Below are 27,638 nucleotides of genomic sequence, written 5' to 3' on the forward strand. Positions count from 1 at the left end.
CAAGAGTTTTTCCACTATCACTCTGTACTTATTTCCAGTTAGTTGGACAATGTGTAATGCAGCTATATCTTTCATACGCAGTTTCGTTTAAACAGACAAACTGTAAAACAAAATCTTTGACGTCACACTTCTAAAACAATCATGTGGTTGTTTGAAATGTAGAAATAAAGCAGGAAATTTCCATTCCATAAACTTCCCATTCTGATCCCATCTCAGTTCTTGATGAGATTAAAGGAACAGTTCACCCAAAAATGAAAATGTTCTCATCATTTACTCACCCTCATGCTGTCTCAGATGTGTATGACTTTCTTTCTTCTGCTGAACACAAATGAAGATTTTTAGAAGAATATTTCAGCTCTGTAGGTCCATACAATGCAAGTGAATAGTGACCAGAACTCAGAAGGTACAAAAAGCACACAAATCTCCAATTTCACTTTTACATTTGTTTTTGTTTTTTTGGCAATTGCAATCTTCATGCATATCACCACCTACTGGTTGTGGTTGGTCAAAGGTGGAGATTTATAAAAAATAAAAAAAGGACTTAAATATTGATCTCTCATGCACACCTATCATATCACTTCTGAAGACATGGATTAAACCACTGGAGTCGTATGGATTACTTTTATGCTGCCTTATGTGCTTTTTGGAGCTTCAGAACTTCACTTGCATTGTATGGAGCTACAGAGCTGAAATATTCTTCTAAAAATCTTCATTTGTGTTCTGCAGAAGAAAGAAAGTCATACACATCTGGGATGACATGAGAGTGAGTAAATGATGAGAGAATTTTCATTTTTGGGGGAACTGTCCCTTTAAAGGCAAACATTTCCTGAAACCACAGTGCTGATTGTCACTATACAGGGATTAGGGATGTCCAGATTCCTTTTTTGGAGAACAATTACGAGTACCAATACTTCCTTTTCGGTACTCGCCGAAACAGTATTTATTTATTTATTTATTTTGCATGTTTTGTTTTAACGTTGCAGTTTTTAAATGCAATACTATGAGACTGATGATTGAGGGAACGTTGTGTTTATTATTTTTCTGCAACTCAAAAGACATCATAAATGTAAAATTAAACGAATAAGAAAAAAGTGTTTATAAATAATCACTAAATAAACAAAACAAGGAGAGCTGACCTACTGGAGTTAATGGTTTCAGCAACTGTAACTCAAAAGACATTATATATATTTTAATAAAATAAAATCAGTAAACAGCTAAGAATATCCAGTATGAAAACGCTGTCTATCAGTACGGACTCTTACAAATCTAAGGGGCGTGTTCTTTTTTTTTTTTTTTAATGAACAGAAGCATCTCTGCATGTAGGGCACTTTGAAATCTGTTTTAATACATTTTTTAAATTCTGTTTTATATTTTTCAGAAATGTCTTGTTTTCCATTTCATTGTTTCTGAATTCCTTATTCAACAGTTTATTTCAATTTTATCATCAACATGGTGCCTAAATAATTAGAACAATTAATTTTCAACATATTGTTGCATTTTTTACCAAATGAAGATTTTAATTTGTAAACTGAATCGTATTTGACAGGATGAGTTGGAATCGGTTTTGGGAAAATATGTTTTATATACAACCCCTGGCAAACATGATGGAATGACCACACTTAGAGGATGTTCACCCAGAGTTTTTACTTTGTAGCAAATAAACAAATCACAGATATGACAAAACAATGTTTGTTTAATAGCTGAACATCCAGGCTTCGTGAAACATCCCTCAAACTAATTAAATTACATTATTTTAATTAATGGCGTATTTTTTTCCAGATCAAGTAGAGGAAAAAATGATGGAATCACCGTGTAATTTGCATTTCTTAAAAAATAAGTCTAAAAATGCAAATTAGTCTGCAGTTAAAAGAGAGTGCTTACAGACCTTAACGAGCTGTTGGTCTTGGCTAATTGAAAGGAAACATGGCCCCAACAACAGAGTTGCCAATTTATACAATGTAAAGGACTATAAAACTCCTTCAAGAAGGAAATCCAACACGGCGTGTGGCAAAAGAAGTTGGTTGTTTCCAGTCAGCCGTGTCTAAAATTTGGTGCAAGTATAAACAAAATGGCAAGGTTATAAGGAAAGCATCTGGGTAGACCAAGGAAGATGTCAAAGCGTTGAAAATAGAAAATTCACAACAAATTTTAAATGTAAATGTGAACGCCCCCAAAGTTGTTGACCGGGGAGGGTGAAGTTGTTGGCCATCCCCTCGTGCCGCCCACCCACAAGATGCCACCCTGGGCAACTTCAGCCACTGCACTGATGAATCATGAATCTGCATTGGTCAAGACAATGATGCTGGAACTTTTGTCTGGTGCCGTTCTAATGAAACATATAAAGAAAACAAATTTATGATATGGGGTTGCATGTCAGGTAAAGGAACAAGGGAGATGGCAATCATTACCTCAACATTCAATGTACAGGTGTACACTGAAATTTTGGACACTTTTCTCATTGCATCGATAGAAAATAGGTTTGGTGATGATGAAGTCATTTTTCAGGATGATTATGTTAAAGCCTTTCTTCAGGAAAGGCATATCAACTCAATGACATGGCCAGAAAACAGTCCGGATCTCAATCCCATTGAAAATGTATGGTGGAAATTGACAAGGCTCCATCCTGCAAAGCTGATCTGTCAACCGCTATTCGAGGAAGTTGGAACCAACTTGATGGAGAATATTGTTTTTCATTAGTGAAGCTGCCCTTCTGGTCCTGCCTGCCAGCAGGCTTTTCCCTGCCTCTCTAAGGCTGGCGAGGGGGACGAGGGGAGGGAAAAACAAAAACAAAAAAAGAGGAGAGGGATAGGGCGAGAGTGAGAGGACAGAGAGAAAAAAACTTGCTCGACGGTTCCCAGACACGGCGTCGCCTGGTCCTCGATCACTCCTCCACCCTTTGGCGGACAACAGCCGCTCCTAACCGGGCAGACCGGAGCCAGTCCTCCGACCCCTGGTGGATGGAACGCCCCTCCGTGTTTTGGCGGCTGTTAGGGAACAACTACGTCCCTGGCAATGGCCAGGTGGCCGGCAGCGAGCCCCTCCTCCCCTTGCGGATGGCGGACGGTAGCAACTCCTCCGTCCCCTGGCGGATGGCCGCGGCTGCTCCTTTGGGTGGATGGCAGTGGTGAGGACTCCATGACAGTGCATCCCTCCTCCTTTCCCGGTTTCGGCACCAATGTAACGGTTGAAATGGGAGAGGAGGAGGCGGGAACCAGCTGAACAGTTAAAGTAATGGTTTAATGAAAACTTAAACAAAAAGACACAGAACATAAATGCACACACAGCAGCTGCGTGTGGCTCTCTCCCAAACTGCTGCATCCCGCTGCATTTATCCCTCTTCTCGGCTGATTGTCCCGACTTGGGGCCAGGCGTGCGTAGTCACGGCCCTGCCCTCCTTCTCGTCACAGTTACAAAGTAAAAAAGCTGGGTGAACATCCTCTAAGTGTGGTCATTCCATCATTTTTGCGAGAGGTTGTAGTCTATACAGTGAAAAATTTTACTTACACCTCAACTGAAGGCATGATTAGTTAAAAAAAAAAAAAAAAAATCTCTACTGCCTGAAAATTTCCCTTCAAAAGCTCCCTTCTGTTAAAAAGGTCATTTTTAGCTTTCTCTTTATTTCCCTTTGGTTCCATGTAGCCCTTAAATGGTTCATTTTGCATTTAAAAAAAAAACCTCTTGTACAAACGTCCACAGCGTAGCTCACTCGTAATGCAGCGAAAGATTTAAAGGGGCAGTTCACACAAAAATAAATATTATTTACTTGCGTGGAACACACCTGAGGAGAGATGTTCAGTTCAAAACAAAGTCATATGATAGCTTTGTGTGAGGAACAGACTGAAATTTAAAGCTTTATTCACTGATAATCATCCCTGTATGACTTGGAATAACATCACAAGTCATACGGACTACTTTAGTGGTTCTTTTATGGTGTTTTTTTTGTCCTTTTTGGAGCCTGACTTGTAGCTGTGTGAAGATTTGTTAAAATTCTGCTTAAAACAACAATATGCTCATTTCTAAACAGCCATACAGTATATTCTGAAATTCAGTCTCTTCGGCTGCTGGTTCACAGAAGGGAAAACGTTCATCTTGGTTAGAGTAAAGTGCGTTTACTGTTGTGCAGCGATTTTCATTTGTTGCGTTTCGTTTATCATCATCCAGCTTCTGCAGAGAAAACACTTTAAAAACGCGAGTGGAGGAGTGCATTGTGGGTCATCAGGAGTGCTTTAGCATGTTCAATCTCACGCCTTCGCAAAGCTAGCATGCACAGAAACGTTTGCTTAGCCTCTTTTGTATTCACGTCTCAGTATGTTGAACTCTGTCAACCAAAGAAAACCACAAACGCCACGCTCGAGACCACAACCGCCGCTGTCGTCGCCAGGTTGTCATGGTAACCACCCTGGCAACCGTCACTCTGCCGTTGCGGCCAGTCAGCGTCGCGGCCCCAGTTGACCTTTGACCTCCAGCTGCTGGCAGAACACTGGACCAGCGGCATCTGGTAAGAGGTGGCTCTCTTCTCCGGACGATCCGGACTGGATCCGTCACTGGGTCGCTGTCCGTTGAAGAGCAGGTGTCGGCCGTGAACGTCCCGTTCCATTCGGAAGAGCTCGTACTCCGTGTGCGGGAGGCGTATCCCCAGCGCTACGCAGCCATTGGTCGGAGTAACATCCTGTTCCACGCCCACCTCCCAAGAGCCCTGAACGCCACACTGGTTTCCATTAAAGACGTTGAGCAGCGACGTGATGGCGAGATCCATGGGCATCACGCGCATGTGGTTTACTGGAAAGAGGCAAAAAAAGAGAACTAGATGATTACAATTGTTTAAATGCTTGTTAAAAAGAATAAACACTGATGTGGGCATAAAATTCACATTTTTTAGTTTTTTTTTATTTATTGCACCATTGTAATTTTGTCCTGTCTCCAGAGCTGCATCTTTAACATCTTTGAAAAAAGAAGTGCTAAATAATCAAATAAAAAATCCATTCAAAAATCATGTAGTGAATAAAAGTGTTTTTATTCACTAACAAGTATTCTTTTGTGGTACATGTGTAATTTTAACACTGATAGTGGAGTTTTTTGTGTCTCTTTATTTGATTCCCTCCGTTATATCATGACATTGTGACCTTTAATTGAAGATTAATGTTATAAAAATTATGTCGTGCTTTGCAGGTGGACATCAGCCATTAAGGAAAATAACGTTGGAGGTATCTGTAACTCTTGTTTTATTTATGGGAGCAGGAAAATGATTAATTATAGACCTATTGGAAAATAAAGGAGTTCATCTGAAGTTAGTTATAAATGTGTTCATGAAAATTAGTCTTTATATTATGTGTCTTTACATTGTAGGCTACTAAAGCATTTGATACAATGTACTTATTATGTACATGCATGTTGTTGCATTGTACTTAGATTTAAAGTACCTGCATTTAATTACATCTGTAGTTCCACTCAACCTCATGTGACCCCACGTCCACATATGTGGCTTCGCTATACGCAACGCATAATTTGAATGAAAACCGACTGAATACTGTTCACAAGACTCTACACTGTCATTTATGGGTTAAACTTCTGGTGCACTGCGTCACGTGACAGCAGCATAACGTCGATTTCCGTGAAGCGCTTCCACAGGTGCAGCGCCAACAAAAGTCCCTCTTTTTAAAAAAAAAAAAAAACTTTTCTCTCAATTTGGAATACCCAATTTCCACTACTTAGTAGGTCCTCGTGGTGGCACGGTTACTCACCTCAATCCGGGTGGTGGAGGACAAGTCTCAGTTGCCTCCGCTTCCGAGACCGTCAATCCGTGCATCTTATCACGTGACTCGTTGTGCATGACACCGCGGAGACTCACAGCATGTGGAGGCTCATGCTACTCTCCACGATCCACACACAACTCACCACACGCCCCATTGAGAGCGAGAACCACTAATCACGACCACGAGGAGGTTACCCCATGTGACTCTACCCTCCCTAGCAACCGGGCCAATTTGGTTGCTTAGGAGACCTGGCTGGAGTCACTCAGCACGCCCTGGATTCAAACTCACGACTCCAGGTGTGATAGTCAGCGTCAATAATCGCTGAGATAATATTTACGTACTATATAATTACAACAACTACAGTAATTACTAGGTACTAACCCTGAACCTAACCCCAACCCTATCCTTAACCCATAATTTAGTAGACTATTACATGTGAAAACATATATGATTTTAAATAGGTTACATGCTGCTTTCAATACGCCAACAGTTCCTGTGTGTGTCCGACATGACAATATTATTTGAATATCAATAAATTGGAATTTTTCAACAAGCCACAACTTTCTAAGTTAGGAGCTGTCATGTCCAAACAGTTATTGAAAACCCTCTTTTAATATTTAAAACAAAATGTTACCTTTAAATACAAACTCTGTGCCACCCATCACGCGGGTGGAATGAAGTCCGCGACTGTAGCGTCCTCTGGCGTAGATGCTGAACGTGGGGTGTTTGCAGACCGGGTCAGAATAATGATAATAATGACCCTCCCACGTGTTGTTATTGTCGTGGAAGATAAAGTGTCGTGTGAGGAAGAGAACCTCAGGCCGCACCTCACAGCGCTGGGACACCCACTGCCCGTGTAGACTCACCATCATGTCCGGCCGCGGCGGGAGAACGGGTGGATGATACTCATCAGAGCGGCCAGTGATGCGGCATGTGATGCAGCTGAGATCGTGGTTCTGAGAACAGACAATATTAGATTACTGATCTGATTAGCTTCTAACAAACAAACATGGAACACACAATAAAAGCTGCAGCATATCGCATTAAACACAGCAAAGTGCGCTGAAGATCCTAAAACAGTTTGAGTAACAAACATCCTCTTGGACAAAGAACTGTTCTGTTGTTTTAAATGTCTGGTAATGTCTCAAATGAGCTCGGATCAAGATAATTGGATGTAATCAATCAGTTTATCCAGTCAATTAAACTGATTTAATCTGTGACTGGTGGTGCTACACGGACCCGACATCACCAAATAAATCCAAATACAACAGCCAGACACTTATGTACACCTATGCACACTGCAAGTAAATAAAATAAATGATTAACTTTAAATACGATTTAAAGATACTAATCTACACTAATACAATGAATTAATACATTTATATTAAGCTACGATAAAAAATAAAATAAAAAAAATGCATATTGGTACAAACGTGAGATTGTCAGTGTGATAAAAGTCTTGAGTTCAAATCTTAGAGAAATGTACAATTGTTTTTAAATAAATTAAAATCACCACTGGATCATACAGTGGAAACATTGTATCACCCAGGGTGCATTTTTTTTATTTTATTTTTTTTATTGTTTTTATTTTTATCCCCTTTTCTCCCAATTTGGAATGCCCAATTCCCACTACTTAGTAGGTCCTCGTGGTGGTGCAGTTACTCACCTCAATCCGGGTGGTGGAGGACAAGTCTCAGTTGCCTCCGCTTCTGAGACCGTCAATCCGCGCATCTTATCACGTGACTCGTTGTGCATGACACCGCGGAGACTCACAGCATGTGGAGGCTCATGCTACTCTCCACAATCCACACACAACTTACCACACGCCCCATTGAGAGTGAGAACCACTAATCGTGACCACGAGGAGGTTACCCCATGTGACTCTACCCTCCCTAGCAACTGGGCCAATTTGGTTGCTTAAGAGACCTGGCTGGAGTCACTCAACACGCCCTGGATTCGAACTCACGACTCCAGGTGTGGTAGTCAACATCAATACCCGCTGAGCTAGCCAGACCCCCACCGCATGAGGATTTTAAAAAAAAACAAATTAGTCAGAAGTGATCTCATGACGACTATGTGCCCATCTACCCGTGTTGAGCAAAATTTGCCACTATCATCCTTACATTACATAGGGTGACCATATGTCCTTTTTCCTCTTTTTTTCAGACCTGAAAAAGTGTCTGGTCAGGATTTTAAAAATTGTCTTAAAATGTTCAGGATTTGGGTTTGTCTTCATATTAAGGTGCTCTCTACAGTTAGGACTATCATACATTCAGTATATTTGTTCTGCACATCAGTTTTTACTCGTCCTTGTGTGATTATTCTGGCTTAAAGCGGCTTCACGCACTCTTGAGTATTTTTTTTTTAACGTTCTCCTATCTGTAACTTGCGCGCCTGCCAGCTCTCTGCGTGTGCTGTATGTCCGTTTGCGTGAAAAAGATCGGCAGATTGCTCTGCAACTAGAAAAATAAGGAATATAAGTACACTTTTAAAAGTATGTTCCCCAAAACAATCAGAAGATAATTTGGAACAGGTTATTTGTCATCACAAATTATTGACTTCATATTTTTATGTTATTTAACATTGATTAAAAAGCGTTCTTAAACCTTGCCTAGGGCGCCTACATAGTCTGGGTCGGCCCTGTATAAATATACATATACATACTCTATATATATATATATATATATATATAGTTGTGCTCAAAAGTTTGCATACCCTGGCAGAAATTGACATTTTGGCATTGATTTTGAAAATATGACTGATCATGGAAAAAAAACGTCTTTTATTTAAGGATAGTGATCATATGAAGCCATTTATCATCACATAGTTGTTTGGCTCCTTTTTAAATCATAATGATAACAGAAATCACCCAAATGGCCCTGATCAAAAGTTTACATACCCTTGAATGTTTGGCCTTGTTACAGACACACAAGGTGACACACACAGGTTTAAATGGCAATTAAAGGTTAATTTCCCACACCTGTGTCTTTTTAAATTGCAATTAGTGTCTGTATATAAATAGTTAATGAGTTTGTTAGCTCTCACATGGATGCACTGAGCAGGCTAGATACTGAGCCATGGGGAGCAGAAAAGAACTGTCAAAAGACCTGCGTAACAAGGTAATGGAACTTTATAAAGATGGAAAAGAATATAAAAAGATATCCAAAGCCTTGAAAATACCAGTCAGTACTGTTCAATCACTTATTAAGAAGTGGAAAATTCAGGGATCTCTTGATACCAAGCCAAGATCAGGTAGACCAAGAAAGATTTCAGCCACAACTGCCAGAAGAATTGTTCGGGATACAAAGAAAAATCCACAGGTAACCTCAGGAGAAATACAAGCTGCTCTGGAAAAAGACGGTGTGGTTGTTTCAAGGAGCACAATACGACAACACGAACAAAAATGAGCTGCATGGTCGAGTTGCCAGAAAGAAGCGTTTACTGCAACAATGTCACAAAAAATCCCGGTTACATTATGCCCGACAACACCTTGACACGCCTCACAGCTTCTGGCACACTGTAATTTGGAGTGATGAGATCAAAATAGAGCTTTATGGTCACAACCATAAGCGCTATGTTTGGAGAGGGGTCAACAAGGCCTATAGTGAAAAGAATACCATCCCCACTGTGAAGCATGGTGGTGGCTCACTGATGTTTTGGGGGGTGTGTGAGCTCTAAAGTCACGGGGAATCTTGTGAAAATTGATGGCAAGATGAATGCAGCATATTATCAGAAAATACTGCCAGACAATTTGCATTCTTCTGCACGAAAGCTGCGCATGGGACGCTAAACGACCAAAGACTTTGCATGACCTGGAGGCATTTTGCCAAGACGAATGGGCAGCTATACCACCTGCGAGCATTTGGAGCCCTCATAGACAAATATTACAAAAGACTGCACACTATCATTGATGCTAAAGGGGGCAATACACAGTATTAAGAACTAAGGGTATACAGACATTTGACCAGGGGTCATTTCATTTTTTTTCTTTGTTGTCATGTTCAATTCAATTTGTTTTATGATTGTGCCATTCTGTTATAACCTACAGTTGAATATGAATCCCATAAGAAATAAAAGAAATGTGTTTTGCCTGCTCACTTATGTTTTCTTTAAAAATGGTACATATATTACCAATTTTCCAAGGGTGTGCAAACTTTTGAGCACAACTTTATATATACACAGTACATATATATATATATATATACACTGATCAGCCATTAAAGCCATTGACAGGTGAAGTGAATAACATTTATTATCTCGTTACAATGGCACCTGTCAAGGGGTGGGGTATATTAGGCAGCAAGTGAACAGTCAGTTCTTGAATTTCATGTGTTGGAAGCAGGAATAATGGGCAAGTGTTAGGATCTGAATGACTTTGATAAGGGCCAAGCTGTGATGGCTAGACGACTGGGTCAAAGCATCTCCAAAACCAAGTCTTGTTGAGTGTTCCCGGTATGCAGCGGTTAGTACCTACTAAAACCGGTCCAAGGATGGACAACCGATGAACCGGCGACAGGGTCATGGGCGCCCAAGGCTTATTGTTGTGCATGGGGAGTGAAGGCTAGCCCATCAGAACACACAGTGCATCGCTGCTTATGGGGCTGCGTAGCTGCAGACCGGTCAGAGTGCCCATGCTGACCCCTGTCCACCACCGAATGCGCCTACAATGGACACGTGAGCATCAGAACTGGACCATGGAGCAATGGAAGAAGGTGACCTGATCGGATAATTCACGTTCTCTTTTAGATCATGTGGACGGTCGGGTGCGTGAGCGTCGTTTACCTGGGGAAGAGATGGCATGCACTATGGGAAGAAGGCAGGCTGGCGAAGGAAGTGTGATGCTCTGGGCAATGTTCTGCTGGGAAACCTTGGGTCCTGACATTCATGTGGATGTTACTTTGACACATACCACCTATCTAAAGATTGTTGCAGACCACGTACACCCCTTCATGTCAACGGTATTCCCTGATGGCAGTGGCCTCTTTCAGCAGGATAATGTGCCCTGCCACACTGCAAAAATTGATCAGGAATGGTGAGGGACATGACAAAGAATTCAAGGTGTTGCCCTGGCCTCCAAATTCCCCAGATCTCAATCCGATTGAGCATCTATGGGATGTGCTGGACCAACAAGTCCGATTCATGGAGGCCCCACCTCGAAGCTTACAGGACTTGAAGGATCTGCTGCTAATGTCTTGATGCCAGATACCACAGGACACCTTCAGAGGTCTTGTGGAGTCCATGCCTCGACGGGTCAGAGCTGTTTTGGTGGCACGAGGGGGACCTACACGATATTAGGCAGGTGGTTTTAATGTTGTGGCTGATCGGTGTATATTTACAGTGCATTCAGAAAGTATTCAGACTCCTTCATTTTTTTCACATGTTGCAGCCTTATGCTAAAATGCTTTAAATTATTGTTTTTTCCACATCAATCTACACTCCATAACCCATAATGACAAAGCAAAAACCAGATTTTTGATAACTTTGCAAGTTTATTAAAATGAAAAATCACATCGACAAGTATTCAGACCTTTTGCTATAACACTTGAAATCTAGCTCAGATGATTTCTCTGGATCATCTTTGAGATGTTTCTACACTTTGATTGGAATCCACCTGTGGCAAATTCAATTGACTGGACATGATTTGGAAAGGCACACACCAGTCTATATAAGATATCACAGCTGAAATCAGAGCAAAAACCAAGCCATGAGGTCAAAGGAACTCCCTGCAGAGCTCAGAGACAGGATTGTGTTGAGGCACAGATCTGGGGAAGGCTACACATTTTTTTTGGCTGCATTGAAGGTTCCCAAGAGCATAGTGGCCTCCATAATTCTTAAATGGAAGAAGTTTGGAACAACCAGGACTCTTCCTAGAGCTGGATGCCCAGTCAAACTGAGCAATCGGGGGAGAAGGGCCTTGGTAAGAGAGGTGACCAAGAACCCAATGGTCACTCTGGATTTACTATTTATAGGTATGTGTTTGAGTAAAATGAACATTTTTGTTTTATTTTATAAAGTACTGACAACATTTCTCCCAAATTCCAAATAAAAATATTGTCATTTAGAGCATTTTTTTGCAGAAAATGACAACTGGTCAAAATAACAAAAATGATGCAGTTTTTTCAGACCTCGAATAATGTAAAGATAAGTTCATATTCATTTTTAAATAACACAATACTAATGTTTTAACTTAGGAAGAGTTCAGAAATCAATATTTGGTGGAATAACCCTGATTTTCAATCACAGCTTTCATGTGTCTTGGCATGCTCTCTACTAGTCTTTCACATTGCTGTTGGGTGACTTTATGCCATTCCTGCTGCAAAAATTCAAGCATCTCGGCTTTGTTTGATGGCTTGTGGCCATCAATGTTCCTCTTGATCACATTCCAGAGGTCTTCAATGGGGTTCAGTTCCTCCATTCACACCTTGATTGACCTGTCTGTGTGGCATGGAGCATTGTCCTGCTGGAAAAACCAATCCTCAGAGTTGGGGAACATTGTCAGAGCAGAAGGAAGCAAGTTTTCTTCCAGGATAACCTTGTATGTAGCTTGATAAATGCGTCCTTCTCAAAGATGAATCTGCCTGATTCCAGCCTTGCTGAAGCGCCCCCAGATCATCACCGATCCTCCACCAAATTTCACAGTGGGTGCGAGACACTGTGGCTTGAAGGCCTCTCCAGGTCTCCGTCTTACCATTAGATGACCAGGTGGAGGATCGGTGATGATCTGGGGGTGCTTCAGCAACATATATATATACGCAGCACAATATAAATATATATAGTGTATATACAGTACATAAAGTATATATTTATTGCAAGAAAACAAACAAACACAGAAAGGAAAAAAAACACCAACCATGAATTTTCCATAACTGCGTTTACTGTCATTTGGAGGGAGGATCATGCACTTTTCAAAGAATAAAATAATGGGATGAAAATTGCTCTGACCATTTGAATTTCAGATACTGAATCTAGTAAAAACACACACTGGTTGTACACATTGCTTGTCAAGATTAATTAAAAATAAATGTTTATTATTTATTAGTTTAATAGTTTAAAACACTACCGTAAAGCAGGGGCCTGGGTAGCTCGGCGAGTATTGATGCTGACTATCACCCCTGGAGTCGCGAGTTTGAATCCAGGGCGTGCTGAGTGACTCCAGCCAGGTCTCCTAAGCAACCAAATTGGCCCGGTTGCTAGGGAGGGTAGATTCACATGGGGTAACCTCTTCGTGGTCGCTTTAATGTGGTTCTCGCTCTCGGTGGGGCCCGTGGTGCGTGAAGCCTCCACATACGCTACGTCTCCACGGTAACATGCTCAACAAGCCATGTGATAAGATGCGCAGATTGACGGTCTCAGACGTGGAGGCAACTGAGATTTGTCCTCAGCCACCCGGATTGAGGTGAGTCACTACACCACCACGGGGTCTTAGAACGCATTGAGAATTGGGCATTCCAAATTGGGGAGAAAATCAAAACAAACAAACACTACCGTAAAGCAACTCACTTTTAACACTTCTCTCTGTTTGTGCTTATTTTCAATAGATAAACAATGACCTCTGTGTGTGTTGCTATTAAACGGCATTATTTTTTATAGCGCCACCACATAGGTTGACTGGGTCAGAAGTGGAAACTAGCCTTCTTTTATTGGTAACATTTTGTAATAACTTTCAATTACATTACAGTAATAGTTCACCCCAAAAAGGAAAATGTATCCTCAATTCTCTCATCCTTCATGAGGTTCCAAACCCAAATGACCTCCATCAGAGGAACACAAAAGGATATGTTCAGCAAAATGTTCATGGTGCTCTTTTCCATACAATGAACGCATACAATGAGCAGAGGAGTTAAGATGGCGATGACGAGTAATGCTGCTGTCCTGTGAGCTCGTGAATGATAACAGACTTTAACCGTAATGTCAATCGTTTCAATGGGAAAGAGCAGTGTGAACATTCTGCTAAATATCTCCTTTACCTGTTCCAGGGAAGAAAGAAAGTCATATGGGTTTGAACAGACATGAGGGTGAGTAAATGATGAGAGATCCCTTTAACAAACAGTATAATATTATATGATGCTGTACAGATCAGTATTAATGTGCATTCAAATAGTTTATTCGTGTATTTCTTTTTCTTCGGGCACTTTCAAAATTTCAGGGGTTGATTTTTATTAATGCAAACAGATTTCATCTTTATTCTTTTTTTATATGAAGGTCTCATTAAAACTGAATTGGAAACTCTTCATCAGGCCTTCATCATTTAATTTTACTTTTCAAATGCCTTTATATGTCTAGATTTGACTGTTTTATCCTTGACATTCAATATTAAACTAGGAAAATACATTATAAAAATACTAATTATTACATGTTTAAATTTATGATCATCTAAAAGAGTGAAATAAACAGAAACCATTTCAATATTTATTGTGGGGAAATTATTTCTATCAATTTTTCACAATTGTGTCATTTCCAGCACACCAAATAATTCCCCCACAATACAGTTTTGTCTAAAGTTAGTGTACTTCATAACCAAGTGGACGAAAGTGTCAGTGAAGAGCATACTTGAGATGAAATATGAGACAAAATTAGTATTACTAATATTGTAATAACCATGTTTTTTGGAAGAAACCATACAGTTGAAGTCAGAAGTTCATACACTTTAGCCAAATACATTTAAACTCAGTTTTTCACAATTCCTGACATTTAATCGTAGAAAACATTCCCTGTCTTAGGTCAGTTAGGATCACTACTTTATTTTAAGAATGTGAAATGTCAGAATAATAGTAGAGAGAATGATTTATTTCAGCTTTTATTTCTTTCATCACATTCCCAGTGGGTCAGAAGTTTACATACACTTTGTTAGTATTTGGTAGCATTGCCTTTAAATTGTTTAACTTGGGTCAAATGTTTTCGGTATCCTTCCACAAGCTTCTCACAATAAGTTGCTGTACATTAATTCTACTGTGTTATTTGAGCTGTAAAGTTGTTAAAATTGTAATTTTTACAGTCATTTTAGGGTTTTAAGATTTGTTGACATTACACCATCGTCAGCGAAGTTGTAAAATTGTCTCTAACTTTCCACAGATGTGGTTAGTAAGTGATTTTATGACAGTAAAATCATGTTAACACACATATTGTTTATGTCTTGTGTCTATACTTTTGAAACAGTGAGTATTTTAATGTTTACAGATTGACCCCATTGACTTTGAACCGATGAACAGACCGACACTCCCAAAGCCTTCAGGAATAGCAGAATGAGGATACGGCTATTTGTGTGATTGAGAGATGGAATTGTAATCATGTCCATTAAGGGTTTAAATAAGGAAAGATCTGTTAATGCATCAAAGTGCAGTGGTTTGCTGTTTAATGGCATTGAAATAGATGACATATGCTTGGAGCAGAGAAACAGGGTTATTCAGTTGTTATGGCTTGAATGAAAATATAGTCATTTGCGGCTGAGGTTTTAATAGCATGTTTAAGTAAACATCTTTCCATAAGGAGGGATTTCTATATTAAATTTTTTACAAGCTCAATCGACGAATGCTTTCTCAAATTTTGGTTTTGAGTCTGTCGCAAAAGCAGCTAAACGAAGCAACATGCACAGCAAATGAGCGTTCTCTTGAAAGAGTTGTTTTTAAAGATGAAATGCATCCTTGCTTTATTTAAAGGGCTTGTTAAACTTCTTTTACAAAGTACATTAAATACTTTATACACTGTACTGTATGGTGAATGTTGTTGAGATGTAACGGGCTAAAGAAAGTATTGTCGGACTATATGGCCTTTATAACCTTCAAGCTTTTAAAACTATTTTAAACTTTCAGGTCTGGCTTTGGCAGGCCAACATCAAAGTGTCTCTTGGTGAACTTTTTTTTTTTCTCTAGTTTTCACTGTGACTCCCTGAAACCTCCAAATGAGGGAATGGTCGAGCAGAGATGTAAACATTTCACCTCTCATCCTGTTGTCAGTGATGTAGAGCGTCTGAAGCTCATCAGAGCATTTAAGATGTAAACAGAGCCGAGCGTGAGAGGAGATGTACGGTGATCACACTTCATTTACTGATGAGCACTGATCCTGATTCCTGAAGCCGGACTTCCAACACCTCATAAATCTGAGCATTAAGTGAAGGAATCCATCTTACTGCCACCTGTACAGGCTCAAATCTCAAGTCGTATTACAGAACACAGTAACAGTTCTTATTTCCAGTTGGACGTGGCAGAAGGCATTACTTGCACGTCAGTGAGATTAATTCCATAACCGCTCCGACTGACTGTATAAAAGTTTTTGATTCACTAAAAAGAACGGACTCATAAGAGTCATTTGTTCGGAAATCGGACTACAATTGTGTGTTTCACACTATAGATTCAAAAGAAAACAGCTCAGAAGAATTATTCATTAGGGAAATGCACTATTCTGTTCACAGTGTATGATTTTGATTCATTAAAAGAAACCAGCTCGGGGGCCTGTGTAGCTCAGTGAGTACTGACGCTGACTCCCACCCCTGGAGTCGCGAGTTTGAATCCAGGTCTCGCTGAGTGACTCCAGCCAGGTCTCCTAAGCAACTAAATTGGCCCGGTTGCTAGGGAGGGTAGAGTCACATGGGGTAACCTCCTTGTGGTCGCGATTAGTGGTTCTCGCTCTCAATGGGGCGTGTGGTAAGTTGTGCGTGGATCACGGAGAGTAGCATGAGCCTCCACATGCTGTGAGTCTCCGTGGTGCCATGCACATGAGCCACATGATAAGATGCGTGGATTGACGGTCTCAGAAACTGATACTTGTCCTCCGCCACACGAATTGAGGTAACCGCGCCACCACGAGGACCTACTAAGTAGTGGGAATTGGGCACTCCAAATTGGGGAGAAAAGGGGATAAGAAAAAAAAAAGGAATCAGCTCATAAGAGTCATTTGTTCGGGAATCTGACTACAATGGTCGCACTGTATTTTTCTTGCATAACATTCAAAAGAACCGGATCAGAAAAGTAATTTGTTGGGGAACTGGACTATATTGGTCACTAGTGTTGTTTTGATTCCAAACTTTCAGTAGTTGGTGCCAATACAAGTAATAGGCCGGCAGGCCTTCCCCACCTTCCGCGACCTGGGAGGGAGACAAGGGGAGGGAAAAACAAAACAACAAAAAGAGGAGAGGGAAAGGCCAATGCGGAGCGACAGTGAGAGAGAGAGGAGAGAGAGGAAAAGCTTACTCGTCAGTTCCCAGACACACTGTTGCCTGGTCCTCGATCACTCGACAATAGCCACTCCTCCCCGGGCGGAACGCCCCTCTGCGTTTCAGAGGCCGGTAGGGAACTCCCACCACTCCAGGCAGTCGGCAGCGAGCCCCTCCTCCCCTCGCGGACGGTGGCCGTTCTTCCGACCCCGCCGCGTTTTGGCGGCCGGTAGGGAACTCCTTCACTCCTGGCAATGGCCCCACCGCTCCAGGCTGCCGGCAGTGAGCCTCTCCTCCCCTCACGGATGGCGGCCGTTTCTCTGCGTCCAGGCGGCCAGTAGCAACTCCTCCGTCCCCCGGCGGATGGCCATGGCTGCTGCTTTGGGGTGGATGGTAGTGGCGAGGACTCTACGACTGCGCATCCCTCCTCCTTCCCAGGTTTCGGCACCAATGTAACAGGGTTCATTGGAAAGGAGGAGGCGGGAACCGGACGAAGCATTAAAGTAATGTTTTTAATAAACTTAAACACAAAGACACACAAACGTAAACGCATACAGGGCAGCTGCCTGTAGCTCTCTCTCTCCTGAACTGCCGCATCTCGTTGCACTTATTCCTCTCCTCGGCTGATTAGCCCGATTGGGGGCCAGGCGTGCATAGTCATGGGCTGGCACCGCCCTCCTCCTTGTCATAAAGTAATAAATTAAAACAATTGTGTTTCCTTAAAGTGTTTCTCAATTAAGTGAACATTGCTTTAAGTTTAAGATCCAATGAAATCAGTTTTATTTATTTTTTCCCAAACTCCAAGTTACATTTATTCACAGTGAATGAGCGCCTCTTCTGTCATCCACAGGGGTTTTCAAACTGGGGTCCGGGGGCCCCCAGGAGGCCACGAGGGGGTGCTAGGGGGTCCGTGGAAAATTTCAGAGCAAGAAAAAAAGTGTTCATAAACGTAAAAAAGTAATAAATTAAAATAAAAACTATATTTAACAAATTTGACACTATTGCCATTTCAGTTTAATGAAAATATTTCTGTTCAGGGTTATACATTTAACATTTCTCAATTATAGGGTAGAAAATATATATATTTAGTCATCAAATCACTGTTTTTCTGCCGTTAATTGTACTTTAAAAATGTGTTAAAGTTATTTTATTTTTCTAACAGTAAATACATTATAACAACGATTTAAACGGGGACGAAAGGGTTATTTTGCACTTCTAAAACATTTTTGCACTTTGTTTTTGCAGTTCTAAACAACAGAACTTACATTTTACATATTATAATTGAACTTTACAAATTTATATTATGTATTTTATGCTTTTTTATTTATTACGGATTTTATTTTGGTAGGTATATCTGTATATTACACACAGAACTTAATACAACACAATATATTACATAATTATAAGTAAAATCGTTTTTTCATATCAGTGTTTTCATGCTTTTGCCATTGCTGATGTGAAAAACCGATGGTTGATATTTGGTCAATAATTGTCCGAAACATCGGTGCATTTCTACAGATAATATTTTATTTTGGCTTTAGTACAATAACAATATAAAAGCTGATTATTTAAATTGTCTTTATAATATCATACTTACATTTTTTTCTTGATTTTTCTTTGGTCTTTAAATACTAAAATATATAGCGAGTCATTCGTTCAGGAATTGGACAACGCTGGTCGCAGAATACTTCCAACCCTAAACACGACACTTTTTTTAGATTCATTAGATCAAGTTATAATTATATGTCTATGAATGCATATGATAAAGTGTATTTTTCAGGGGCTGTAACTGGTCACCATTTCTTTTAAAGTTTTTCACCTCTTTGCCTTCACTTGTTAATTTTAAATTGCCCTGTGGTGTTACAAATATCTCTGTTAATAAATATGAGCTCATAAAAGTTGCATGCATAATAATTCTAAAAGGAGTATATACAGGCTATTCCAAAAGTGGCTCATCCAATCAGATTTTGGAGTCAACAGTTTTATAAAATGGTTTCTAATGATTTTACCTTGGCGTTCTGCAGCGCCGGTTGGTAACTGGAGGGTCTGTAGTACATCCTCTGTGCCGGTTCTGTGTGTATGTCTCCTAAGAATAGTTCTTCCACTAGATGATCCAGATTATGATGCAGGTACTGCTTCTCCACGCGCATTAGCTGCAGTTCATGCATGGTAAAATTCAGCCCTTTGGAGCAGTCGTAGCCGCCCTCCTCGCTCCACAGCTCGTAACTCACGTTCGGCACCCAGGAGCCAAACTCCCTGTCGGGCCCTCTGCAGCTGCGCTTCAGCCTCTGACTGAGGTCTTTGGCCACGGCTGCGGAGTGACAGATCACATGCGTGCGATGGATCTGGTAGTCGGCCTCTGTGCCCCCCCGCACGATCCAGGACGCCTGGTGCAGTCGCAAACGGCCGCGCACCACCAGCGTGTATGTCGGAGTTGTGCAATGATTGTCTGCATAATAGAACTGATGGGCCTGAAAGGTGTTGTTGTGGAGGAATCGGTACGAGCGAGTGATGAACTCCGGACCGGGCCGCACCTCACAGCTGCCATTGTAACAGGAGAACAAACAGAGGTCACACAATGAGATGTGTAGGTTCATATATAATACACTTGACTTGAAGTGTACGTTCGGGTCATTTTGACCGATTTCAGAGTTAAAAACTAATCTTAATCTTGTATCTGGCCAAAAGGCTTTTTGATTCTTCACAACAAAGAATAAATGATTAAGTAAAAAGAAAAAGAAATTGCATTTTTATGATACTTGTTTATATTTATAAAATGTCATGGTGTTTTGGGTGGTTACTAGGGTGTTGCTAAGGTATTAGTAAATGATTGCTATAGATGGTTGCGTAATTACCCAAGTCAAGACTCTGACATCCTGATTCCTAATGATGGTTGAGGACCTATTCAATAGAAGTCTTTGGGATTTTCGCTCATATAGATTAAATAAAAATCACTTAGACTATAAACTATGATTCTGTTTTTCTTTAAACAGATACAATCTGTATTCCAGTGATTGGGTTTTTCTGTACTGGTTTATCTACTTTTTTTTTTTTCTCCCCAATTTGGAATGTCCAATTCCCAATGTGCTCTAAGTCCTCACAGTGGTGTAGTGACTTGCCTCAATCCGGGTGGTGGAGGACGAATCTCAGTTGCCTCTGTGTCTGAGACCGTAAATCCGTGCATCTTATCACATTTACTTGTTGAGCACATGTGGAGGCTTCACGCTATTCTCCGCGGCATCCACGCGTCCCACCGAGAGCGAGAACCACATTATAGCGACCACGAGGAGGTTACCCCATGTGACTCTACCCTCCCTAGCAACCGGGCCAATTTGGTTGCTTAGGAGACCTAGCTGGAGTCAATCAACACGCCCTGGATTTGAACTTGCGACTCCAGGGGTGGTAGTCAGCGTCTTAACTCGCTGAGCTATCCAGACCCCCGGTTTATCTATTTTAAAAGAATAGTACCACCAATGACATACAGGTGGCACTTTTTCAGATGAAATACTGTTCAGTGTGAAAAACATGCCTGTCAGTGTTCATTCCAGCGCTCAGGAATTTGTTTGGAGTCAACATGAGTTCAAAATTGACCTTATTTACTTTCATAACACATATTCCTGCTCTTATTCAGAATGATTCACAAGTGCACATTTTTCTAAAGAAAAAAAACGTAATTTCGTCAAAATGTAATGACTTGCTCCACCACGCCCTTACTCCCATTCTCTCACCTCGTGGACACCCAGTGACCCTCGATGTTGGGTGGCATCTGGACTGTGATGCGAGCGCCATTGTGTAGATGTTTCAGCATGTGGTGACACTGTGTGTCTTTAGACATCCAGACGAGACTCTTCTCCAGTGCCAGTCGAGGGAAGCGATTGTCTGAGAGAAGCAGTGACGACCCCTCCACCCAACCTGACATAAACAACCACAGAGACCAGTTAGAAGAGGGTTAACAGGCCATTTAACATGCACCTTCACTCGTATCGTGTTAGTATGTCATTATATTGTCTTGTCAAAGTCAACATGAAGTCTCCTGAGAAAATAGACTCTAGTAATCCCATATGCGTCTCATCTAGAGTTTCAGAAGAGATCACAACGATATCTCAAACTGTGAAACTCGGATTGTCAAGATACCAAAGTCAGAGATCTCAATATGAACTCAAACATTTCTCATCAAATTCTTACACTTAGAGCAATTGATCGGAGTTATGCAATCCATATTAATTTTATAGCTCAATACTCTTACTGGATGTCAACAAATGACATTTTTGTTTATTTTAGGGATGCATCACCTGCTGATATTTATGCCATATACGCTGCCAACTACTGTACATTTTTACGTGGCAAATTCTACATTTCGCTGCTGTTTGGAGAAATGAAGTACAAGTACAATGGCTGATTATGACTTTATAAACACTTATTTTTCACACTATTACTCAAACACTGCTATATGATATCGAAACACTGTTAATCTAATGCATTATTAGAAATATACATTTTAACACTTGTATTATAGACACCTACATTTACACACAATATTCTAGTGTGATTAGCTTGCACGGCAGCTGACCTGATAGATTATTGGACTTTGGATTTTGCAAGACCGCGGTTCGAGACCAGTCAAACACGCAAGCTGACACGTGACACATAAGCATCATAGAAGCTCCACAAAATGACGTGGTTGCTTTAGAAAATTTGCTTTTCATGTCACATTTGCTTTTAGCACACTATTGGTTAGGTTTAGGTTAGTTTAAGATTAGGGAATGTTTTACTCATTAAAACCTACTTCTGAAATTCACCTTAAAAACCTCATCTGATTATGACATCATTTCACTCGCTTTTGGCGCCCCCTGCTGTACATTTCACTGGGAAGCTGCAGCCAAACGTGTAATGAAGCTTGTAATTTCATTTTTCTAAAATGTTGCCATGGTTACGTAATGTTCATGAGATCAGGCTGATATGTAGAAGGCTTGGCACTCCTAAGAACATGTAATATTTAGGGGTTCAAGAAACCCTATTGTTTTTTGTCAGGATTTATATTATAATTTTTATAATTTTTCTGCCCTAAAACTGATCGTGCAGACCAAACCGTAAGGCCTAGAGATTTGAAACCTTCAGGGATGGTAGTACTCCGGCTGGCTAGCCATACACATGGAATCGGCCCGATCGACCCATAGGTGGCGCTACAGTGAACAAAACAAAAGAAAATCACATTTTGGGCCATAATTCTAAAATCGTAAGGCCTAGAAACAAAATAATTTTTTTCCAGTGATTCCTTGCATCAAAGCTCCACCCCCTCGTTTTCCCACTATTTTGGATTGTTTGAAAAAAATTATAAATGAACTCGTCCAAGGCCATTCACCCGATCGGAACCAAACCAGTGCAGAATGATTCAGCAGAGTCCCAGTATGAAAAGTTATCAAAGGAATTGTTTTGATTTGGCGTCAAACAGCACGCCAAAATGTATGTAGTGGGCATGGCCTCTTTTATTAAAACAGTTGTAACTTTTGATGGATTGAGATATCACCAAATTTGGTACACTTAAGTATGGGGTAATTCTGAGAACACACAAAAACAAATGCATGCCTCTGCCTCTTGGTGGCGCTATAATAATTAATAAATTAAAAATAGCTCTAACTATGGAGCCGTTGGTCCTGTCCACTTGAAATTTTGCATGCAGTGTCTTTGTCCAAGGTGTCATCAAGGTCTATTAGGACAGTCGCATATCTTGAAAAACATGGCCGCCAACGACCAATCAACTTTTAGCAGCTATTTGAACTGGTCCTAAGCCGTTCACCTGATCGGAACCAAATCAGTGCAGAAAGGTTCTCTAGAGTCCCAATCTCAATAATTATCAAAACAAGTTTGAACTTTCGATGCATCGTTGCAACAGTACGCCAAAACGTACAAAGTGGGGGTGGGCACTTTTTCTTAAATGGTTAAAACTCTTGAATGGAATGAGATATCATCACCAAATTTGGTACACTTATGTAGGAGAAATTGGGTACCTCAGAAATGTAAAAAATACCATATCTATGTGCTACCTAATCTAATTAATACTTTTTTTTTTTTTTTTTTGTGGATTTTTTCCCCTTTTCTCCCAATTTGGAATGCCCAATTCCCAGTGCGCTTTTAAGTCCTCATGATCACGTAGTGATTTGCCTCAATCCGGGTGGCGGAGGATGAATCCCAGTTGCATCTGCGTCCGAGACCATCAACCCATGCATCTTATCACGTGGCTTGTTGAGCGTGTTGCACGGAGACATACAGCGCGTGGAGGCTTCGCCATCCACCGCGGCATCCACGCTCAACTCACCATGCGCCCCACCGAGAACGAACCACATTATAGCGACCACGAGGAGGTTACCCCATGTGACTCTACCCTCCCTAGCAACCGGGCCAATTTGGTTGCTTAGGAGACCTGGCTGGAGTTACTCAGCATGCCCTGGGATTCAAACTAGCGACTCCACGGGTGATAGCCAGCGTCTTTTACCACTGAGCTTCCCAGGCCCCCTGTCTAATTATTACCTAATATTTGTTACAGATGTACTTAAAGGGTTTTAAAGACTTGAACACCGTTAATCGCTGCTTGTCATCTATATTTTAATTTTATTCTTTCTCGTTCTCACATTAATGCGGAAAAACCGCCATAAACAGATGTAACAGTTGTGATAGTGGCACCTAGGCTACATAATGAGAGGTACCATCCAAAATGCTTTGAAACCAGCAGACTTTGACATCTGAGACAACGAATGACAAAATAAGGTAAGTTGCAAATTATCTGTTTCAAGATAAAGTTCCAATGATACTTGAATGAAACATATGAGGACCATATTAAGTGTCTTGAGCTTTTTTTTTATTTTTATTTGGGATATCTGGGAGAGCGGAAGTTAAAGTTAGAATAAGTCCTTTAATGAATGTGGGAACTCATTAAGTGGTGGTGGTGGGGTAGTGGAATAAAGCACTGAACTGGTAAGTGGAAGGTTGTTGGTTCAATCCCACAGCCACCACCATTGTGTCCTTGAGCAAGGCACTTAACTCCAGGTTGCTCCAGGGGGATTGTCCCCATAGTCAGGGCACTGTAAGTCGCTTTGGATAAAAGCATCTGCCAAATGCATAAATGTAAATGTAACTCACAAATGCTTTGGACAGAGATCTGTTATTATTATTCATTTTATATTAGATGACACTAGGAGAATATAAAGCTCATAACAGCAAACACATTTTTGGCTCATGATCAGGAGCCTTCATACAGGGACAAATGAAATGAGAAAACCTCAAATAGCTGAAGAATTCAGGATTAAAACTTCGGAAATGAAAGAATTTTAGTGCTTGAGGCTTGAACGCATATTCCATCACAAGATTTGCGTTACATGCTTTATGACCAAATCCATTCCTGAACTAATGTACAGTGTTCTTGTAGCTCAACTAGTAGAGCATGGTGCTAGCAACGCCAAGATCATGATTCCCAGGGAACATACAAACTAATAAAATGTATACCCTAAATGCACTGTAAGTCGATTTGGAAAAAAAAGCACCTGCCAAATGCATAACTGTAAATAAATGTAAATGTACATTTGTCTTAATCAGGGTCAAGAGTGCATTCAGACTCCAAAACAACAACATTGGATAATTTCTATCATTTTAATAATTTGTCAGCGTTTCAAAAATCTGAAACATCTACCTTCACTTAACGTTTATCTTTACGGATCAAAACAGAACAGCGCATTCTCCAGGGAAACTCTGCAGCGCTCAGGCGCATGTAATTTGTTCAGTCCAGCTGGAAACATTTGTAACACTCGTATCAAAGTCATCTCTTTCTCTCTGGTTTACCCTGAGAACATCAGCACTGTTTGCACCTGCATCAGCCCTCGTCTGACTCTGACCGCCTGCCAACCGCTTGTATGTTTACAGACACACAAAACACATCGTGGAAACCCAGTGCGCCCTGTTACACAAACACACTGTGATCCTGAAAGGCCGCCTCACATGTAAAGCGATTACAACACTCCTAACGCCTCTGACTGTCATGAAACCTTCCTGGTCTTTACAGACAAGCACGTGCACAGGCCTGTTGTACAAAGGTGCCTCAGTTTGTTCCTGGGAGGCAGCAGATGTCCTAACCTCACCCCCTCCCTAATCCTAACCATATGGAGCCTGTAAGTCTGAGTAGCCTGCCAGGAACAATGCATGGCACCTTTCACCCATCGCACATGAACAGCCTGTCTGAGTATTCATGGGTCTTTTGAGGTTTGGAGAGAGCCGGTTTTCCAGTTTTCCTTCATGGACAGAAAAGGTTTATGGGTGGAGACATAAGCATGTCAATTTTAAAAATTTACTCACTCTCATGTCATTCCAAACTTAAATGCTGTTATCTTTTTTGGATAACAACATTAATCATATCTGAAGAATATTTTAAAGCTTAGACCATTATCTTTACAATGAATAAAGTTGATCTGACCAACCACTTGAGCCAGTGCAACATCCATCCAGAACACCCCAGCAACAGCATAGCAATGAATAAAAACCACCCAGAACTCCTTAGAAACTGCCCACAACAGCCTGGCATTGTGGTAGCAATTCCGCTTCTTTAGACATTCTGTCACTGTCTTTTTTCTTGCACCAATTCACAACAAATATGTTTTTTAACTCTTCCGCCATTAATGTGGAAGCCAAACTCCCACAGTCTGTTTTTCCCCGAGCGCTGGCCTTCTGTCTCAATCAAAGCTCTGCAGAGCTCCCCGAGAACCAACCACCAAGAACATTTCCAGTTGGCCGGGGCCCATCAGTGAGGTAACATTTCTGGGCCGACTGACAAACACACAAGCTCCAGAATCATTTAGCTCCATCTCAACTCAAAGCGTTTCACCACACGACCCTCGATTTGTCTGTGGGACACTCTCTTCCGGAACGGAACGCACCGCCCTGAGAGCTCTTTAACTGCCCACTCATTAATTCTGATTATGTATACAAGTTTATGAGTGTGTAGACATTTTTATAGACGCATGATTCAGTGGTGGAAGGGGGTTTCATGTGGATAAGAATAGCCGGGCACATTAGATTACACTACTCCAGATCTATTTAGCACAGGGTAACGGGCACAGATATGGAAGTTTAGCTTGATGCACATCCGCTCTACATAGTCTCTATTATATTGGTCTCTCTAGATATGACTCGGGTTCAAAAGTCTACAGAATTTGTTTAAGGCTAGGGCTAGGGCGTACTCTGTTTTTCCACATGCCATTCCATCTCGCGCATTCCCAGTGTGTACTGGATGAAGTGTGGTAATCCGTTGCTCATATACAGTTGGAGTTCAATGCAATAGGGGAGACCGGGGCTAGTTGTCACAAGGGCTGCATTTCTGTGAATTCTACCCTTCAAAATACATTTTCTTTCTCATCATATTTTTTTTAGCTCTTGAGTAAACACGCAAACCATACTGACATACATTCAGGAAAGAGTCAACTTTATTATGAAGGCAGATTTTTGAAGTCAGGTTGGGGCATGTTGTCACTTGTTTTAAATGTCACAAATGTATACAATTTATTATTTAAAATATAATTTTTGTATGTTACCGTTTCTAGTTTTGTATAATGAGTCGTTTTGTGCCTCATAATTTTTTTACTTTTTACATTTTGCTGAAAATAGTCTGTTTAATGCAGGTGCAGATTTGATTGTGCTGTGTTGGTTGTGATACAGGGTGACGGGGGAACGTGTCTTAATGTTGACATTAAACCTATCACAGATTTCATGGCAGGTTTAATTGCAACAGCTTACCCCTTATAGTGTGAAAATATGCCCCACGATTGGGGCATGTTGTCACAAAAGGTCTATGTGTGTTCAATCTACTCTATCTATCTGTTGGTCTATCTATCTGTTTATCTGTCATCTATCTGTCTGTCTGTCTGTCTATCTATCTGAGCAATCCGGGGAGAAGGGCCTTGGTAAGAGAGGTGACCAAGAACCCGATGGTTACTCTGGTTGAGCTCCAGAGATCATGTGTGGAGATGTGAGAAACTTGCAGAAGGACGACCATCACTGCAACACTCCACCGATCTGGGCTTTATGGCCGAGTGACCAGACGGAAGCCTCTGATCAGTACCAGACACACAAAAAAGCACCTAAAGGACTCTCAGACTGTGAGGAACAAGATTCTCTGGTCTGATGAAACGAAGATTGAACTGTTTGGCCTCAATTCCAAGCGTCATGTCTGGAGGAAACCAGGCACCGCTCATCACCTGTGCAATACCATCCCAACGGTGAAGCATGGTGGTGGGAGCATCGTGCTGTGGCGGTGTTTTTCAGCAGCAGGGAGTGGGGGACTGGTCAGGGTTGTAGGAAAGCTGAATGCAGGAAAATACAGAGATATCCTCAATGAACACCTGGTCCAGAGCACTCAGGACTTCAGACTGGGCCGAAGGTTCACCTTCCAACAGGACAATGACCCTAAACACACAGCCAAGACAATGCAAGAGTGGCTTAGGGACAACTCTGAATGTCCTTGAGTGGCCCAGCCAGAGCCCGGACTTGAACCCAATCGAACATCTCTGGAGAGACCAGAAAATGGCAATAACGGACGGTTCCCATCCAACCTAACAGAGCTTGAGAGGATCTGCAGAGAAGAATGGCAGAAAATCCCCAAATCCCCCCCCCATAAATACAGCACACTTTCATCTACCCTGACTGCACACTTTTATTGCTGCTGGCAACGATGGCTATAATACGCCACTTAATTA

At 41.2% G+C, this 27,638-nt stretch overlaps 1 protein-coding gene across 1 annotated transcript in view; it reads right to left on the bottom strand.

Annotated features, from left to right (window-relative positions):
* Positions 1-798: 798 nt before the first annotated feature.
* Positions 799-27,638, bottom strand: part of LOC127441339 (protein APCDD1-like) — a 28,794-nt gene continuing 1,954 nt past the window's right edge. The window contains exons 2-5 of the mRNA XM_051698645.1: positions 20,631-20,814; positions 18,912-19,443; positions 6,388-6,709; positions 799-4,779 (exon numbers count right to left, since the gene is read on the bottom strand). Coding sequence (XP_051554605.1) covers positions 4,322-4,779; positions 6,388-6,709; positions 18,912-19,443; positions 20,631-20,814 — 1,496 coding nt within the window. The 3' untranslated portion in view covers positions 799-4,321. The remainder of the gene's footprint in view (positions 4,780-6,387; positions 6,710-18,911; positions 19,444-20,630; positions 20,815-27,638) is intronic.

Source organism: Myxocyprinus asiaticus, chromosome 5, assembly GCF_019703515.2.
Source record: "Myxocyprinus asiaticus isolate MX2 ecotype Aquarium Trade chromosome 5, UBuf_Myxa_2, whole genome shotgun sequence".
Classification (NCBI taxonomy): Eukaryota; Metazoa; Chordata; class Actinopteri; order Cypriniformes; family Catostomidae; genus Myxocyprinus; species Myxocyprinus asiaticus.